At 40.4% G+C, this 19,977-nt stretch overlaps 1 protein-coding gene across 7 annotated transcripts in view; it reads right to left on the minus strand.

Annotated features, from left to right (window-relative positions):
* The window catches only part of Fbxo38 (F-box protein 38), a 45,617-nt gene that overhangs the window by 10,067 nt on the left and 15,573 nt on the right, over positions 1–19,977 (minus strand). For 3 of the 7 annotated variants that reach the window (XM_029546917.1, XM_029546915.1, XM_029546916.1), the window contains exons 5-15: positions 19,672–19,837; positions 16,842–16,979; positions 15,664–15,801; positions 13,316–13,409; positions 12,053–12,183; positions 8,655–8,825; positions 6,981–7,123; positions 5,957–6,170; positions 4,670–4,789; positions 3,058–3,237; positions 875–1,636 (exon numbers count right to left, since the gene is read on the minus strand). In XM_029546917.1, coding sequence (XP_029402777.1) covers positions 875–1,636; positions 3,058–3,237; positions 4,670–4,789; positions 5,957–6,170; positions 6,981–7,123; positions 8,655–8,825; positions 12,053–12,183; positions 13,316–13,409; positions 15,664–15,801; positions 16,842–16,979; positions 19,672–19,837 — 2,257 coding nt within the window. The remainder of the gene's footprint in view (positions 1–874; positions 1,637–3,057; positions 3,238–4,669; positions 4,790–5,956; positions 6,171–6,980; positions 7,124–8,654; positions 8,826–12,052; positions 12,184–13,315; positions 13,410–15,663; positions 15,802–16,841; positions 16,980–19,671; positions 19,838–19,977) is intronic. The other 4 variants (XM_029546920.1, XM_029546918.1, XM_029546919.1 and 1 more) reach the window with 3 other exon arrangements.

The raw sequence follows: 19,977 nt of genomic DNA on the forward strand, positions 1-19,977 counted from the left end.
TCATATAACAGATCAGAGTTTAAAGAGCACACTGTATCTTTAATATATAACTTGTTTTAAATGAATTTATATCACTAGGACTATCTGCACATTGGTTTAGTCTTATACTTTGAAAGCTTGCTTTTGTGAGCTTAATATCTCATAAATTCAGTGTGTTTAGCACATGAAAAAGCAGGCCATGCTTCTGTTGTAGGACTGGTTTTAAGATTTTAAAACTGAGATGCTTAGAGAAAATTAAAATCCATTCCTATCTGCTGGTGTATATTAGTAATTTTATAAAAGCAAGAGGGATCATCTTTGAACAGAAATATAAATAAAGTGTGTGTGTGTATGTGCATGTGTGTACCTTCACCCAAATAATCTGAGGAAAACTACTTACTTACCTGTTTATGTCCTGCTAAACCTAGCTGGAAGCAAAACATAGTTCAGGAAAGAACAAAAACCAAAACCAATCACTAAAATCCAGAGGCAGGCCCAGAGACGCACAGGAAACTTCATCAGCCCAGCTACCTCGTGCTCCTACCTTCCTTAGGCACTAGGTCTTCCCGAGGCAGCCTAAGCGTGGGGTGGACCAACACTCCTATGCCTATGTGGGCTCAGGCATCAGAATCAGAATTGCATTCAGAGCAAATACACAGGGTTTAACTTTTCTTAAAGGTGAAATGATTCTCAATTTTCTGGATTCAAAGTGTTTTACATCTGTTTCCACCAAAACACTTTTTAAAAATTATTTAAAAGTTTCTATGATTCACAGGACTCCCAAATAGAGTATCATTTACCATCAATTAGCTTTTTATAAGGAAACTCATGAAACAAGCTCGGGCCATTCTCCAGCCCTGCCCTGCAGTGGCTAATCCTGGGAGCATTGTCATACCTGACTCAGATATCAGCGGTACATGGGACAGTCTGCTCCTGGCCCTGGTTAGGGGCCTCCGAGGGTAGTCTTCATTAGACTGCACGTCACAACTCTCAGGCTGGGAGCTCCCCCTCCTGTCCTCACCTGTAGCCCCACAGCCACTCCCATTAGTCCTCTCATCATGTGCTGGGCCTGAAGACCCCCCTTGTGGCAGAGTCCTAAAGGAAAAGGCGGATCTCGTACCATCCGCGCCATTCACAACACAGGCTCGGCTGGTGGAAGGACGCTCCTCATCAGAACACCTGCCATTTCTCCTTTGAGATTCCTGGGGCCTGAGACAGCAGCATCTGGGGCAGACAGAGCTCTCTGCATCTCCCTCCTCCATGGTCTCAGAGTCCTCTGACCCACCAGGGGAGCAGACACACTGCCTGGATACATCCACTTCTGGAGGGCTGGGCTCGGAAGAGCCACTGCTGGTCACCGTCCTTACAAAGTCCGGGCTCTGGGAAGCAGTGCTGGGTGAGCTGGCGTTTCCCACTGTGCTGGCAGCTGTGCTGCTGCTGCTGCTGCTGCTGCTGCTGCAGCTGGGATGAACATCCTTGGTTTTTTTCTTTTCAGAGACATCCCTAGCTGCTTTCATATCGGCTTTGATCTGCTCACTGGTGACCTGACAGCCTTTCTCACAGCTGCTCTCCTCCGGGGGAAACGGCTTGGCCTGGCCCGTCTGGTGGGAGCTGCCGTGCCTCTTTCGAAGTGGAGTCTTGCCTTTCCCACTCACTGCTTACAGAGAAAGGAGAGTGACCCGAAGAAAAGAAGTCAGTACAAGTTCTGGACAAAAGGCGAGAGTAAATCTAGAACAGGAGACTATAGTCACCCGACTGTCCCCTTCACTGCTACAAAGCTCTGCACCCATCTCTCTAGTGCTTCCCTCCAGCTTGCCCACTAAAGCCTCCGTGATCTCATTTGAAAGTAACTTCCCTTCCGGCCCCCTCTACCTGCACCCTTCTCCTGGTCCCAACATCTCCCTCAATACAGGCCCACCGCAGCACCGAAGGGCCTGGGGTGCTGTGCAGTCCCTTGCTGTGCCCACCCTAAGGTCACTACAGTAAGTCCTGAAACACTGTGATCTTTAAGTTTTCTACCCAACTTCAACTGGACTAAAGGCTCTTAGGGACAGATGGAACCTGACCCTTCACAGCACCGACAAGGTCACTACAGCACAGCAAGGCTCAATGAATACAGACAGAATAAACAAAGAAAGCTGGCTTCTGGCCAGCACAGACTTTAGTTGCCTGATTTAGAAATTGAATTTTCTAGGAAAAATTCTTAGTCAGCTGGTCCCACTCCTGCTACATTTAGTCTCCTTGAAGCTTCTTTTCACCATAGTATATTATTTGAATTTTAAAAAGAATGAACTAAAAATTGAATAATCAGCCAGTGGTTAGTAAATTACTGTAAGTCCCCAAAACCTGAGCTTTCCAAAATAAAGATTATATATGATTTCAGGCACAGTGTTAACTGTGTACTGAGCATTCAAACACATTAAGGAGGAAAAGAGCACAGTTTAATGAAAGTAAAAAGAGTTTGAAAGAAATATCCGTTGCTAAAAGTCATGAGCACAGGGTTCTGAGAGCTGAGGAAAAGCTGGGCAAGGAAGGACTGTGAACCTGAGAGAGAGAACAACTATGGTTTCTCAGTAAGGCAAATAGAAGACACTGTTGCCTGGGATGAAAAGGAAGCCAGGAATTATTAAGAAACACATAAAAAAACCAACATATTTTAGGGAGCTGGAGATATAGCTCAATGACAGAGTGCCTGCCTTGGATGTAAAGGCCTAGGTTCAAAACCTTAGCACCACTCAAACCCCCACACACCAAAGGGAAACCCTGCTTTCCTGTATGCCAGGATTCCCTCAAGCACTGCAGCAGCCACCGGATCCAGACTACAAGTGGACAGAGGATCGATCGGCTGCTGAGTGGCCACAGCTACCTGAGGCCCACTGAGACTCCTCAAGCTCTGCCTCTCCGCCCTCCTCCCCGAGGCAGTAGGGCTCACTCTCCTGCTGAGCCCTTGCCTTCCTTGCTTCCTAGCACATCAGGTGTGTAAGTTGCACTGTAAGCTGTAGTGCACACACATCATGGAGACCGAGTGGAGCGCTTCTGCAGCCTCCCACTGCAAGCCAGAGTTGGGCATCCTCTCACCTGCCGTTTCTCTGGACTGTCCTGAGTCTCCAGTCTTTTCTTCCCGTTCTGAGTAACGCCGGCCACCATTCTTAGGAACCCAGACTTCTTGGAGTTCTAAACTATCTTCTTCATCATCGCTCTCTGAATCGTGATCAGCAATTGGTGTAGGCTTTACCACGCGTTGTAGACCACTAGGTCCTAAAACAAAACGCACAAGAAAATCTCTCACAGAAAGTACTATTTCAGAGATCTGGGGTCACAGAGATGCTTTGGGCAGGAGCCTCTGTCACTTATTGTAGTCAAACAAATACTCAGGTGAGATTCTGTGACAGCATTTTAACAAGCTAAAGCCATTATGACATTATGATTAGGATGGCAACTAGAAGCAGATTAAAACATCTGTCCCAACTTCACTATTTCAGAAAGCATAATAGGTCATCCTAATATAACCAAAGGAACAGTTGCAGTATTTTAAAGACTAAGCTACACAGTTTCCCAATGTTGCAAATACATAAGCCAAAGCACAGAAGATAAAGCTCAGAATGCATGGAGTGGGGAGTGCTGGCCTAACTTGAGGACCTTGTGTTACTTTTGGGAGTGGACGGGTGCCTGTGTAAAAGCACACGCAGTAGCACAACTTGAGACCTTCTGCTCTTGTGAACTGATCCTGATGAGTGACTGACATTAGTTCGACTAACAAAATGCAAGCTGCAAGGGACCTTGCCTTTCCGCATCACACTGTACAAGCCTGGCAAGCTGACACCCAGTAAGTTTGCTGGGTAAGTGACTGCATGTGTAATGAGGTACCGTGACAGCAAATCAGGAAGGACAGGGCTGCATTCTAACCTCCCATCATAAAGCAAAGAGCTGGTCAGGGTCATCGAAAGGCACATGGCACTATGAAGTCAGAAACTAGGCTCTGGTCTACTTACTAACCCAGACCAGCCTTGGCCTTGCTCCTCTTCCTCTCCGAAATGAGGTCAGAGTACAAGCACATTTCTTTTTTTTAAGTTAAAAAAAAGTTTTTGGGCCTTTCATAAACAGGCATTTACTCACATCATTTTCACAACTCTCCTCTGAACTCTCACATTTATGACTTCTTGTTATGCAAACACACACACACACACACACACACACACAGCTGGCTGTGTACACTGAACACTACTCATACAAACAGAAACATACTTAATGGGGTTATTTCTCTCAACAATCTAAGTGCTTTCTTTTTCTACATTCACACATGAGACAGTGAAATAAGAAAAAGCAGTTGGTGGCTGCAGCTACAAAGGAAAGGAAAGGAAAGGAAAGGAAAGGAAAGGAAAGGAAAGGAAAGGAAAGGAAAGGAAAGGAAAGGAAAGGAAAGGAAAGGAAAGGAAAGGAAANGGAAAGGAAAGGAAAGGAAAGGAAAGGAAAGGAAAGGAAAGGAAAGGAAAGGAAAGGAAAGGAAAGGAAAGGAAAGGAAAGGAAAGGAAACAATCACTTAAGATACAGATGCATAAGACAGAGACTAGTAATGATTCCTAACAATTCTCAATAGTGAACAGCAGAGCTTGTTCTCAGCACTTCCTATTCTCCATTACACTCGACTCTAATGTCCTAAGGATGGATATAGAAAGACTGACACAATTACCTGCTTGTTCCTCATCAGCATCCATAGGAAGAACTCCCTGATTGTGAGCTGGCATACCATTTCCACTCTCGGCTACCAGCTCTCCTTCTTCCTGGACCATGTCTTCCATCTCATTCAATGCTTAAATAAAAAATAAAGTAAAAACTAAAGAAAACACAAATATCTACAACACATGTAAGACTGGCAGTGCTGAGGACAAACACCCTGTTATGGTGAGGCCTGCTTTTACAAGAGCAGCCTGTAACTGCTTCAGTAGAGAGACAAAGAAGTGGCCAGCTAATCAACAGGAAAGGAAATCACAGATAGAAAAGGATTATTTCATCAACCAATATAAGATAAAGGCAGGGAAAAAGTCACAGTTGAGTCAAAAGACTACTGTACTCATCCCTGAAGGGGATAGCTGGATGCTGTCTCCATTAAGGTATCTGCTTCATCATCATCATCATCATCATCATCATCATCATCATCATCATCTTATGACCACTGAGCCTAGGGTTACCTGTCTTATCCAGGCTATCCTGAGCATGCAAACTCAAATTCTACCTTTCTTAGGGACATTCTTGACATTAGGCTGTCATCTAATGATTAATGCATGGCAAAAACCATTAATCAACTACAAATAGTTCATAATACTTTAATGGCATCTAAATGCTGGGCGTTCTTCAGGGTTCACAAGATGCCCTAAGTCTTCCCATAGGACCAGGACACCCTATTTCTTAAGTTACAGCATCTATGGGAGTAGACAAAACAAAGACAAAGATGGCTGCAGGGATTACTTTTCTAGTTTTGAGAAATCAACTGAGATGCTAGAACACCCAGTAAGGAAAGCGCCTCAGAGCCTCCTTTCTCATTAGAAGGCTATGTAGAAGGAACCTCTTGGCACATGGGCTGACATATAGCAGCTGGCCAATAACTATTCAAGCATCGTGCAGGTAACTGCAGAGCTGAGCTTTTATTAACTGGAATTGGCACATGTGCTTCCTCTGCTGCATGACTGTGAAGATTCTGTTTGTCCATGATTACAGCTGGTGCTCATTTCTTTCTCATTTCAATAGTGTGAGAGGCTGCTTTGCCACAGACCCCAGAGTTAAAATTCAGCTAAATCCGGCCTCAAATGCTACCAATGTACCCTAATCCCCAAGATCTATCACCCTTCCCGCTCTCTGAATTTTCTTATAGATTCTGTGTATGTAGACAAAGAGTGACAAGCGCAAACAAGAAAGATGGGACCAGACAAGCCAAAGCAAAATTCATTTGTATCTGGAGCTCATGAAAGATCTGAGTTACCATCGGCTGCAAATTGTGCCTCTCCTGCTTGTAGGTCTGGACGAAAGTCATTGTCGTCATCCGAATCATCTGGGTGATGGTGATTGTTATCATGGAGGTTGGCATTGTTATTCGGAGCATTATTGTCATTGTCATTGTTGGAATTCTGGTTGCTGACAAGCGCTGAGGAAACCCCAATTCCAGTTCCTGCACTCAGACCGACTCGAGCACAGCCCTAGGCAAACACACCATGTGCTTCTTGGTTTGGGATACTCCACACAATAACTTTCATTTTATAATATGAAATTTCATAATCTCATTTACGTAAGGACTAGTATTTAAAAGGACAACTTAAGTAATATTTTAAAATACAAACAAAAGGATCATTCAAGGCTCACAACATTTCAAGCAATAAAGCACTACTAGACTGTTTTGTAAGCACCAGGAGCATACTGGGAGAGATCTGTGTGACAGTGCACGACCAGTAAGTGGTTTAGCTGGGAACTGAAACAGGTTCTGGGACCTCAAGTCTGATGCTTTTCCAATCCTAACAGACTGTCAACAGTGAGAACAGAGCCACAGCATCACAGATATCTTACTAGGAGATGGCAGATAGGCAAAGCGTTTCCAAAGTAAACACCCACTCCTTAGACCTGAGGACACACCCACTCAGACCTGAGGACACACCCACTCCTTAGACCTGAGGCCCTGCTGATAAGTTTCTAAGGACTTTAGAAGCCTCTCCCTAACTCAGATTTGCAGCTTCACCTCCATCTTACTAAATTTAAAAAAAGGAGGCAGCATCCTCATTCTTCCTTTCCCTTCTCTTAAGAGCCCTTAATTAATATTCACTGATAATAACAAGAGACCACCCATTAGTATAAACATTATACCTTCACTGAAGATGGAACTTTAAAAAGATACAACTATATAACAGCATTAATGGCACATTTATTAATAAGAAGCAAATACCAGACTGTTTTCCTTTCCCGTATCAAAACAGACTGAAAAGAACACAATACAAAAACTCTCAACTGTGCTTTACCTTGGGTGGCTCACGGAACATCTGGTCCAGAGAAATAAACTCCAGGCTGGGCAATAATTCAACAAACTGGCCAAAAGAATCCAGCTTCAAAGCATGGCACCGCACGAGGTTGATATCAACCAGTCGCATCCACCTAGAGTGGTCTGTTGAAAGTGACATAACAGAACTTCAAGTAACTGATGAAGTTTTGCAGCAGATCACAAAAGACTTTCCTTGCAATCCTTTTTCTCTGAGTAACTTTTTCTTGCTTCCTGGTCTTTAAGGCTTGATGACTCCCTACTATGACGCTTCCATAGATAATTTCATTGTGAGAAATACATGGCACAGGAAACACTGAGGTGAAACTGAAGTGGCCCTGAGTTAAATGTCATCTCTTCATCGGCCTACATGCCTTTAAGCAACAGGACACTGGGTAAAGCAAGCATGGCACACTCACTTAGTCAAACAGATGCACCTACTTTGACAGAATGAGAAGAACTATATGCTTGCTGAGATGGACAGCTCTCCCGAACATACTTAATATGAAAAATAAGGCACAGGACAGTGTACACACAGGAAGATCTGTCTGTCTATAAATCACTTTAAATGCTATAAATGTATAGGATGTAATATGCACAAAGTAATTCGTCCAGAAGAATATATAAGAAACTGTTGATGATGGTTACCTTGAGAAGAGGAGACTTTTCATTTTGTACCTTTCTGCACTGTCTGAAATTTATCAAGTGCATGTATTACTTTAATTTAAGTGTTAACAGGAGTTCTGAATGATGGGATTATAAGCCATTTTTTGTTTTCTTCTTTATACTCTTCTGTATTTAAGAAAAACAAACCAAAAACCCAATAAATGTTATTTTTAAAAGTGATCTATACCTGCTATATACTAAAATTCCTAATTTCCAGTAACATGTGGGCCACTGATAGGTGAGGGAGAGCCCTTGTGGCACGCCATCTCAGGAGAGGCTCGAGAGCACTGAACAGTCCTGCGAGCAGCTCTGCAGTGAGGTGAGGTCATGGCAATGACTGACAGCAGAGGCCAAGGGCTCAGTAAGAAGTGCAAGGGTCTTGGTGTGGTTAATGTAGGCATCACACGGAACTCCTCCCCAAATTGCTAATCTACTTAAAGCCTTGTGAGCACAGACAGTTAACAGCTATTATAAACATCATTACTCTTTTAGAGAAGATGAACTTGTGCCATAAGGAAATAGATCAAGTATGGCATTCACTTGTACACGTGCTAAGGGTAGGCAGGAGAACTGAGGCGCAATAGGACTTCTGGTCACTAACCCTTTCACTTCAGGTTAGAGCTTCAGAAGTCACCTAAGGAAGAATTTAGAAATATGCCTGTAGTTTGTCTTTCCAGATAATGTGCCATCTTCTCAAGGAAACAATAGTCTAGGTTCTGGGCTGTGACTCAATCTTCTGTGGAAAGACGTGCATCATTTCAGTCCAGGGCACTGAAATCTATAACTGGGGCAGTGCAAACGTTTATGCTAAGAGCTTTAAAACTGAAGGATTTTTCCAGCTCAGTGAATAATGGTTCTCAGAACTTTTACAAACATTCCTCATAAGATAATATGTATATAAAATATCTACATTAGGAATATAATCATGTCACATTAAAGAAAACATTATTTCACTGCCAAAAACATAGCGGTATTTCCAAGTTTACAGTACCTGAGATCCAATTGTATGGGTTGTGTAGATGAGGACAGTTATAAATTGCCAGATATTTGATACAGGAAAAAACTTCATTGACTGCCTTCATCCCTATATCGGTAATGATACCAGGATTTTCTACCACATCAGCCAAACCATACTTCACCAAATCTGCATTCGCCATTCTGCCTAGAAAGAAATCAATGTCAAAGAGTCTCAGTGTCATGGAGTGCTGACAACTCTGCACCTTATTCTTTCGTGTGATTAAACTGTTCTACCAATGGTCATCATCAGGTAGGCTTCATATTTAAGGTGAGTATACAGAATATATGGTAGCATTCTCATACAAACAAGAATTTGTTCTTAAAATCAGGAATAGCTAATAGGAGATAAATCTTCAACTGTTAAGAAAGAGGAAAAAGTATAATTGAGAGATGTATTGGTTCATACAACTATGAATTTTAAATCTTTTAAAAAGAAAACCAAAACCATAAAAATGAATCTCTCTCATATATAATAAAGTATATGTGACTATTATAAGGATCAAGTTTTTGAACTCCTATGGGAAACTCCATGGGAAACTCACTATGGAGCCCACAGCATAGGTGATAGGTGTCCACCTGTGCCCTGAATTGGATTCTAACTCAGACACATTCCACTGGTCATATGTCAATCATCCTAAATCACGTCCATCTCTTGCATATTGACAATCTCTCTTCCACATGGCTGGTCCTCACTCTCCAGGACAGTTACTTAAACGTAAGAGCTCTTTGAAGGATTGTCTGTAAACCTCAGTTGTATCCTCAGTGTGTAGGGTGGTACCAGGAGTCTGACCGCCACACATAGCTTATATTTCTTTTTTTTTTTTCTTTTCTTTTATTAGATTTTTTTAAATTTACATTTCAAATGTAAATAAAAACTCTTTCCCGGTTTCCCTTCTTGAAAATAACTGAACAACCCTACAAAGAAAACTCAGCTGCTCTTCGAGAAACTGCCTTGAACAATAGAGCAATGTGTATTTTAGCTTGAAATGTGTGAAACTACGTGTTAACTATCACTCCACCCCGAGCACCACCATTTACTTCCCACATAGTCCACACTCTCTAGAACTACCCAGCATCAGTACCTGCTGGTGTTCTTGCAGAAGTCATCTTACAGCATCCTAAACATCAACCTCCTTGCTACTTTTTGGACTTGAAAACCGAGTTTTCCCTTATGATGAGTGAAATCTTGTACTGACTCCATTTACTAGGTGTCCACATAAATGCTCCACTGTGAAAGGACAAATGCATACCCTGCCTTTAATGCAATCCATTCCTGCTCCTGGGGCTTTCTACTGGCTTTAATTCTTAAAATCCTGATGATACCAGGAGTTCATTTCTGTTCCTTTTCTCTTCTTCTTTAGCATAAAGGGCAGCTAAAGGTTAAAAACCACTTACTGAAAACTTCAAATATTAAAGACTGCTATAAATGTATTATGTTTCTGCTGCTATTCTGCTTTGGAGATGGTCTCACAGAGCCTAAGATGCTGTCTAGCTTGTTATTTACCAAGGGATGAGCTTGTATTTCTAATTCTTCCTTCAGCTCTGTGCCACCAAACTTGGCTGTATTTATCACTTTTTCAATGTCTCCTCAGAGCCATTAAAGAGAAAAGTAGGGAAGTACTTAAGTATCTTACTATATAACCTTATGACCAACAACAGACAACTCTCAATTCTCTCTCCCTCGCCCTCTCTCTTGTTCTAGAACTTCAGTGTATATTCCTGGGTTTCCACCCTGACCAGCTTCCCACAAAGCTCTGAGAGAACAAATGCATTAAATAAGACTCCTTCTTCAAGTGTTCCTTGGGTCCCTGATTCCAGCCATCTTTATTTCTAGATCACAGCAGCAGTCTTGTAGTACTCATCGCCCTGATCTGCGAGAGGACAAAGAGAATGTTTCTACTTAGCTATTCTGCCAGACCAAAAAAGTGACTTGAGTTCTTTACCTTCCTGCTTCAAGATATGAAATTACTATGGCGGCACATGAAATGAAAGAGCAAGAGTGAGCACTGAGTATGGAATAATGGTAGTCAAGCTGTAGTGTTTATATCCTACTGAAAACATGTGGTGAGGTAAGAGAAATATAATAGGGCAGAACTGGGGTAAATACAGGACGTGCCCACCTATCCCTCCCTGAAAGTAGGGTTTTCACAACAGGTTACCCTTCAGAAGTCCTAAAGGCGGCTCGCCTGAGGATAGGGACGTTGCTAAGCTGAGGTCTTTGGAGCAGAAAGCCCTATAAAGAACACAATCTGTCATTAGGGCATCTACACAACGACAGCGCAGAAACAGGATACGAGCAGCTTCTTTCATAACCAGAAAGGAAAGTCAATTTCTTTTTGGATATTTTTAATTTTCTATGAAACCATTCTACTATCTTAGCCTCTTAATGATGTTCTGCTAAAACTCATAGTTTTTAAGAAGCTATACCGATTAAAAGTGGTTCTGGTATTAAACTGTCTACAAATGATTTTTTTTTAAAAGAATCTTGCATGTAAACTAATGTGAAGTTCAAAGACAAAGGAGGAGGAAAAGAAATGAACAACAGCACAATTGCCATATTGTTACACTCTGAAATGAACAAGCAAGGGAGCCATGGGTTCTGTCCAGGACTGTCCTAGGCTGTCTTGGTCAACGGTGTTTTACCTTTCATGTTCTATAATGCAAATTAGATCCAAAGGAAACACAACCATCTGGGATGACAGTGGATATTCAAGAATGTTTATAAATTCTTGATAAAATAAAAACACATCATTGTAAATTTTAACTATATTATAAATGTCATGTGGGAAAACAGTTGGAATAATAAATTTGACTGACTTGAATTCAACCCTAAGGGATGAATTCCTAATTGTGATTGCATGCCCAAAATGTTATTGAGCCAGCATCAATTACTGTAAAATGGATATTAAGCACTGTGTGCTCACAGTATCTGCAAAGTCCAGAACCCCAGCTGCCTTATTATGGAAATGCAAACTATGAGCAAAGAATGGGGCCACAGTTGAGGAAAGCATCAAAGCTCCAGGAACTGTGACAGATCACATCCAACAAAGGGAACTATGAAAGACATTCTGAGAAAATGAAGCCGAGTCAGAAAGAAACAGGCAGAGTAAAAACAACTGCAAGCCCAGATAAAGGTTTTCTTCACCCAGGGTTAATCACTCCAACCCCAACAGCATGCTCACACCAGCAGTCACATGGAAAAGGAAGTCAGTACATGGATGTAAAACAACTCTTCTCCAACACATGCAAGCACATAAGACACTAGGTTGGTTCATAGTCAAGAAAATAAGGACAGAGAATATTCAGATTAGATTTCAGTATATCCAACATGTTTTCCACAGCACATCCAGGTAATAAAGCATGATGTCTTACTCTGTAGCAAGAACTCATCTACATATCCCAGATGAAGGGTTTCAAACTGGGGAAACTCCAATTCTGCCATCTTTAGGGCAGAAAAGACACCATCTTTGGTTAAAGAAGGCTGGATGCGAACTTCATGTAACCTACAAACAGAAAAACATGTTAAAGGAAAATAATGGATTCAGATTCTTCCCGTAACAGAACTTAGAAACAAGTTTTTTTAATTTTACAAAAGTTACCACAGGTGTCAAGAACTTTTCTCTTTCCATTAAAAAACATATAATAACAACAACAACAATAACAACAACAACAACAACAAATCAACCAACCAACCAAAACCCCTGAGATTTCTCTTTTCAAGTGCAGCCTCACGCTAGGCAGTACACTTGGCTATTCAATTAGCAACAATAAATCATACAGTAAGAACCCTAGAACCTGCCCACTTTACTTTAATAAAGGATACACATATGTGGTACATAAAAACACTAAGTTAAATTTAGAAACATTCTTTTGTTTTTTGTGTTTTAATAGTCTATTACTGGTATATACTGGAAAAAAAATTTAATAAACTAATAAAAAATTTCAACTTAAGGAAAATGTAAAAATATACATAGAGATAGATCACTAAGAAGTGGGAAACTGCTAATAAAAGTGTATAGTATAAAGTGATATGAAGACACATTTAAAAGATTATGGACATGAGACATTGCAAAGACTGATTTAAGACAGATTTCTTTTTTTTCTTTTTTTTTTTTTTCCAGGGTTTCTCTGTATAGCCCTGGCTGTACTGGAAGTCACTTTGTAGACCAGGCTGACCTCGAACTCAGAAATCCGCCTGCCTCTGCCTCCCGAGTGCTGGGATTAAAGGCGTGCGCCATCACGACCGGCTCAAGATAGATTTCTGACTAGGAAGTATATCAGTGACTAAAACAATTCAGAAAACCAAATACAGATGGAGAATGGCTGGAGAGGGCTTCAGATACCAGTGTCACCAACGTCTATGCACATTACACTCAGACACTGCTTTCCTATGCAATGATATTATATGCCCTTCTAGGGCTGACCCACTAGAATGTAGTCCAAAGGGCTCCAGTTCTGATGTCAGACAAACATGAAGTGATACCACCTGCTACTGAAGTAGTTCCTTTGTATATTAGATCCAAGTGAGACATAATCAAATTTTATACACAAGTATGTATAGATAGATACATTAGCCCCCAAGTTTTCTAAAACATGTAACTGTAGAAGAAAATGTAAGGTAAAGTTAATACTTGCCTACGTGCAGCAGTGATGATGAGGTAGCCAAGGTCTACTTCCAGGGCATTCTTGCAAGCTCCTAAGACAATAGTATGCAAGTTCCTAAAACCACCTAAGTAAAGAAAATAAAAAGACACATTTCTCTGACTGCAGAACTTTTGGTAAAGGAGTTATACATGGCTTAGAAAGCAATTCCTGTTTAAAAGTAAATGCTTTGTGGCTACGATCAAATTACCTCAAGGTGAATTATTCCTAGCAGTTACTCCACAAAACAGATACTCATTCTGGAAACATTCTTGGAGCATCTGAACACTTCAAGACTTAGGACAAAGCAAATGCTGAAAACCCATGAGGAACTACAGAAAGACTGCCCCCTCCTGGTCAAATCCTGAACCTCCAGTGTATCAAAGAGAACAAGACAGCACTACTTTAACTCAGTTTCATGTTTGACTCTTCGAATTTTGTTGTAACCAATTAATTTCCTGTGAGCATGTACCAGTGCACACACCTACATGGGAACCAGAGGTTCCTTTATTCCTTGTCACCTTATGCTTTCCTGAAACTAGAACTTGTCATTGTGGCTCCCCTGGCTGGCCATTGTTTGCCTCCACCTCCTAGTGCAGGGGTTGCAGATGCATGTGGCCTATGTAAGTCTTTTGGTCATAGCAAGCACTTTACCCACAGAGGCATTTCTGCAGCCCTTATACTTTTTTTCTTGAAAGGTATCACATCAAAAGGAAGGGCAGCAGACAAAAATCATTTATAGCAAAGTGATTTCACTTGAACACAAAGTCACTAGGTATGTATACTTTTATGTCTGGCTTCCTTGACCAAACACTGCTATGTGATTCAACTACACTGCTGTGGGTGGCTCTCAGTTTGATCCTTTGCACTTTGCAGAGCAGCATGTGAACATGCCACACTTTAATTATCTATCTTATGGATGATCAATGTCTGGTAGTCCTATTTGGGAGCCTATTAGCAATAATGTTTCTATAAACATATCTCACATGCATTTCTGGGTAAAGATAAATTCTTTTCTGTTGGGTTTAAAGCCAAGAAGACAAATGTTGTGTGCATGGTCAGTGTTAGCAGAGTACGTCTACCAATATTTCTAAGTATAGAAGTATCAGCTTATACTCTCAGCATTGTTCCAATGGTGCATGACCCAGCCAACATGACTGTCTTTCATATTAGTAATATCAGTGCTTCTGTGGCACACATTAGCTTTAATTTGTACTTCCTAAGTCTTGTGAAAGTTTATCTTTTATTTACATTTACCCATCGTGTGGATAAAGTCCTATGTGAAGGCTATGTATTAGCCCTTTCCATTTTCCTACTGGGATGCCTGTGTGTTTCTTAATTTCAAGAATTCTTTATCTATTCTTAATGCGAGCCCACTGTAAGAGATCCATACTCAAGATCTCCTACTCCCTCCCACACTGTACAGACTGCCTTTCACTCTTCGTCATGTCGTAATCATGAGATACAGCATCTGTCAGCTCTCTTCAGGCCTCCTCTCTAATGGACGGACACTGTAGTCTTCTTTACTCTTTTGACTTTTATCTTGTTTACTGAAATAAAAACAAACGCAATGCTGCTGGTCTGGAGGGAGTCTATTCCCATCTCTGATTCAGTGCAATGCGGGGATCTCATCCTGATTTGACATGTGATAACATGTCTACAATATGCTTCAGCAGTATTAACCTTGCCTTCATGTTATCAGTGTTTCTGGAGGAGTTTCTGGTCTATTAATTTTTTTCATTTTACTTTTTTCCATCTTACTTTATTAATAATTTGTATTAACTACATTTCTAGTTTTAAGTACTATATATCTATGCCAATACTTTCTTACCAATGAAATGATTAGCAAACTGTTAGCTTCCTCCCCCCTGCAGCTAAGGGATATGAAGAGTTATTATCTGGCAGATGCAGCAGTGTTCAGGAACAGGCATGGAAACTTCTATACACTATAATAAATGCCAGACACAACAGCATTTCTAAAGCCTGAGCTCTTTTGGAGACCTAAGATGTTCAAGTCATGCAGTGTTTCTCCTCAAAGGGCCACTGGGTCAGCAGTTCTAAGAACGAGCTCAATAAAAGGTTATTATTCATTCACCAAGTAATAAATAACAAACCAGAAAACCTGCCTCATCACTCTATCTTGAGAAGGTTTAACATGCATAAAAAGGCAAAGAATATTAGCCTGTGCTCATTGATACTTACCTTCATCAAATATACCATAAAGAAGGCAAAGACAATTACCAATATTATTTAAAAAAAACATTAAGAGACAACAAAACAAAGCCAAAAAAATTTAAGAAGCCAACTTTAAAAACTGTTTTGTAATGAAAAGAAATGGATACCTGATCGCCAGCTGTCCTCAACCACATGTTGGATGAGACCTCCCAGGAAAGGGACTCGAACCATTTCTAAGTGTTCCAGGTTACGGGCCGATGCCAGACCTGTTACCAAGGGCACGTATTTCAAGGAGTTTGTTGGTCCTGGAATAAATAAACAACAACAAATCCTAATATAGTAAACTATTTTAAAAGATGACTTTTTCAAAACAGAGATTGAATAACTTATGACAGACTATTGGTGGCTGTCTGGGCGCCAAGCTTTTCTCAATCCAAGTGCTAGTCTGCTAACCATAAACTTGTTCAGCATAAGAACGTTCAAAACTATTGAGATATGCAGTATGTTTTGAAAATATACTTAAGTCAATAATTTTCATTTCAAAACAAAAAAATGGAACAAAAACCTCAAGAAGAAAATTTGATCCTTCACTCAAATGAGCGGCTTTACCACTTTAGCATCTCTTTATGTCCAAGAGTGTGTTAGAGACAAGTGAAGACTGCAAAAGCATGGCCCTGTCCATTAAGTCTTCCAACAGAGAAACAGCATATAAATAATCCTGAAAGCATAAGAGCCAAATATATGAAGTACCAAAGACATGCTGCCCTCCATAAAAAGGAACAAAGAGAAGAGAGAGAGATGCCAAGAAAAGCAGACTCTAAAGACCACGAATAAACTTGGAAGAAGACGTACGCATCTCAGGATAAGACAACAGTGGTCAACAACAACACAAGGTAAGAACCTGCACGGCTGTGCAGACAGCACACAGGTCTTATTACATTAAGACCAGACTGGGAGAAGCCTAGCGAGAAGTTACCTTTGGCAGTGAGGAGCACAGACTAGGATGCTAAAGGCTTTGCTTAGCTGAGGAACATTATAAAAACAATGCTTAATGTGAAATAACTGTTCTTAATACTTAGAAAATCAGAAGCTAAAAAGACTGAAATGTATTAAAACAATCCAATGGACTAAAAGTTAAGCTTATAAAACACTAAGCTAGTCTGTTGTTTTTGTTTGTTCTTGCTAACTTTGTATTTCAACTAAAACAAACGATATGCTACATTCCAAATTGTATGAGTCAAAAAAACGTAGCTAGTAATAACACAATTTTCAGTACAAATGCAGAGATCACTGTGACAGTTTCCAACAGCGTATGCTTAATTTGCCCATAACTATATAGGATTACCTGCACAGTTCCTCATGACAAAAGTTCGCAAGCTGATGCAAAGGAAATCTTTAAACGGCTGTGGTTTAGTGAGTCTCACCCACTTCATGTACAGGTGCCTTAGCATAGGGATACAAGGGATTTCAGGAACATTGACACCTAGAGCACACACACAAAAGAAAAAGAAAGTGACAAACATACTCTATAGTCTGCATACAGTGTGCTAGAATCCAGTTTTCAATGGACAATCTATCATTCAAGAAGATTTCTATCAGACCCAATTACACAATTAACCAGATTTGGTTCATTTAAAACAGGCTATTAAAGAACTTTCATGCAAACTGTATTATAAAGAATAGGACTTAAAATCTATTTCTGTGCTTAAAACACGCATCTATCTCATAGCCATACCTTATAAGACTCAAAGTAAAACTAAGTTTCTCAAAGCACAACTGTGAAGACAGAGGTGAGTTAACACAATACTGTAGGGCTGCCAATCACCTCCAACTACTCCCCCATCAGTAAGAAGAAATGTCTCAGCACAAAGTAAGGCCAAGTAAGTTTTCATATTATGGTTTGCGGTAGACAAGATACACCTTGATGTCATTTACACAATTACAGGGATTTTAGGCATCTGTAAATATGTGGAAGAAGCTTTGGGAAAAGTCAGACAACTATTCACTTTACTACCTCAAATTTTTAGGGATATTTTATTTCTTTGGTGAATCTTATATACAGAGAGCTCAGTGTGGAAAAGAGAACGGTGTCCAATGGGAGGTGTCAGCAGATATGGAAGAACAAAGAGCGATACTTGCAAACCTAAAGGAAAGAGAGCTTCAGAAACCTGCTCCTCAGCCTGTCTTCTTAAAATGGCAGTTTACTTTAGTTACTGCTATGTAAACACACTATAGAGTAACAGATGGGATATAAAAATGGGGGTAAGACCAAAGGAAGAAAACCAGACCAAGAGAGGTATAGACTCCACCTTGTGTCTATCACAAAGGTGCCTGTTGGCAATGTGAGTCAAAGGGCAAGTCAAGAAAGATCCACAGACAGGCATCTGGTGCTCAGTCCCACCTCCTGCCAACCTTAGCTTATAAACAAAGGATAATCAATATGCATGTCTTCATATCACCACCATACAGTTCGTACAGAGCTGTTTGTCAACCACATAATTAATGCATTTCAGGGAAACTTATAATTCCAATTACTTATAATTCCAATTTACTGGTACAGGCATTATGGAAAATGTAAAGATAAAAAAAATCTTCTACCTTGAGATTACATCATAACCTCAGAAGTAAAATCCAAATATTCCAATCCTTGCTCAGACTCACTCCACAACTGTACAAATGAGAAGGACCTCTAGTAGCCTTCTGTAGTCACATACATGACTTAAGCCCTATCCTATATACTCCACCAGGTCCTCTTATGACTATCTGATCCTATTTCAGAAATTTCTAGATCCTTAGAATATCCCCAATATTTGGAGTAATCTTTGAGCATATATTCAATATAAATATTAACAGAATAATAAAATGACAAGCTTAAAAATAAAATATCAACTTAAAATATTAAAAAAGTATGAAACTGAAAATATTTGGGCTGAGGATATGGCTCAGCTGATAAGAGCACTTCACTAGCATGCATAAAGACCTACCTGTATTTCATCTTTGTTTGACACCATATAAAACTGGGCATGGTACTGCATGCCTATAATCCAAGCACTTGGGAAGAAAAGACAGAAGTAGCAGAAATTCAGGGTCACCTTTAGCTATTTAGTAAGTTTGAGGCCAGTCTGAGCTACATAAAATTCTGTCTCTAAATAAATAAAAAAATAAAATGTCACATTGTCTCTTAGCAGATTAAGCCAAGGATGAAAAGTTAAACTTGATCAACTATTTTCCCCTGTTGAGATTCCTGTGATGTAATTTTGCAGAGCCTGCCCCTGGGAAAGCACACTATAACCATGCAAACACAGCAATTTCTGGAAATGACCACTCACTCCATCACCACACAAAGGAGAGGGAAAAGGGAAGTGACTCTAGACTGAAGAACAATTATCTAGGGTTTTATAATGTTCTAGACTGAGGTTTAGTAGGCACTAGCTTTATCTGTCCACTTGAACTTAAGTGAACTAACTGGGTGTGGTGATGCACACTGCCACGTCAACACTCAAGAGCTGGAAAGACAAAGATGGATATAGAGCCCATGGCCAACCTGAGCTACACAGAAGATCCTGACTCACTCCGTTTTTAATAACAAGGAATTTAAGTAAACTTTAAAAGTTTAATTCCTTAGTTTCTCTATGAAGAATGAGCCAGACAGCATAGTAAATGAAACATTACCCATGGCTTAGTAGATGAAAGCACTTGTGTCGTGCAGGAAAGGCACTTGCCCTGCAAGCCTGACAACCTAGTTCCATCATTTATAGATGGAAAGAGAGAACTGACTATATACACTTTAATCTCGACATGTGCACGGTGGCACACACATCATACGCACAAACACAACAAATATTAAATAAAATTCCTCCTCTCAAAAAGTTGTGCTCGAGATCTCTCCTCTACAGGGCACCATCGGAGTAAAGGCAGAGTTCTAGCTTGATGCGAAAACATAAAGAGAAAACCTTTCAAACTGTCTTCAACACAGCAACTGCCTGAAAAGCAACAGCTGCCCCAAGAAATCTCCAAGGAATGGAAACTCTGAGCTTTTAGACCAGTCTCACGAGCACTTCTCATTCTACAACCAACCAGAAAGATGATATTTAAAATTTTATAACTGTTTCAGTGAATATTCACTTATACAGTGTTTCAAGGCATGACAAGTGAACCAGAAAGCAGGTACTCACCAACTAAATGCAAAGTTTGGATTTTGGCTCCTATGGGGATTTTCAGTTTATTTTCAGGAGGAATCGGAAATGCTCCGTTACGATTACGAAATTTCCCCAAAATATGAACATGCGGCATATATGTCCAAATGGATTCTACCAACTCCAAATGAGATGTTTCTACACCCTAGAAAATAGCACCATGGCAAGCATAAGGAAGGCTTTCATTTTGTATTCCAAGTGTCTCTTTCTGTATAAGATGCTGACTATGAAATGTTATGCGTGCAGGCTGCATGTGAGTGAGCGAGCCCCACAGTCCTTGTGATC

This window comes from Mus pahari, chromosome 15, assembly GCF_900095145.1.
Source record: "Mus pahari chromosome 15, PAHARI_EIJ_v1.1, whole genome shotgun sequence".
Lineage (NCBI taxonomy): Eukaryota > Metazoa > Chordata > Mammalia > Rodentia > Muridae > Mus > Mus pahari.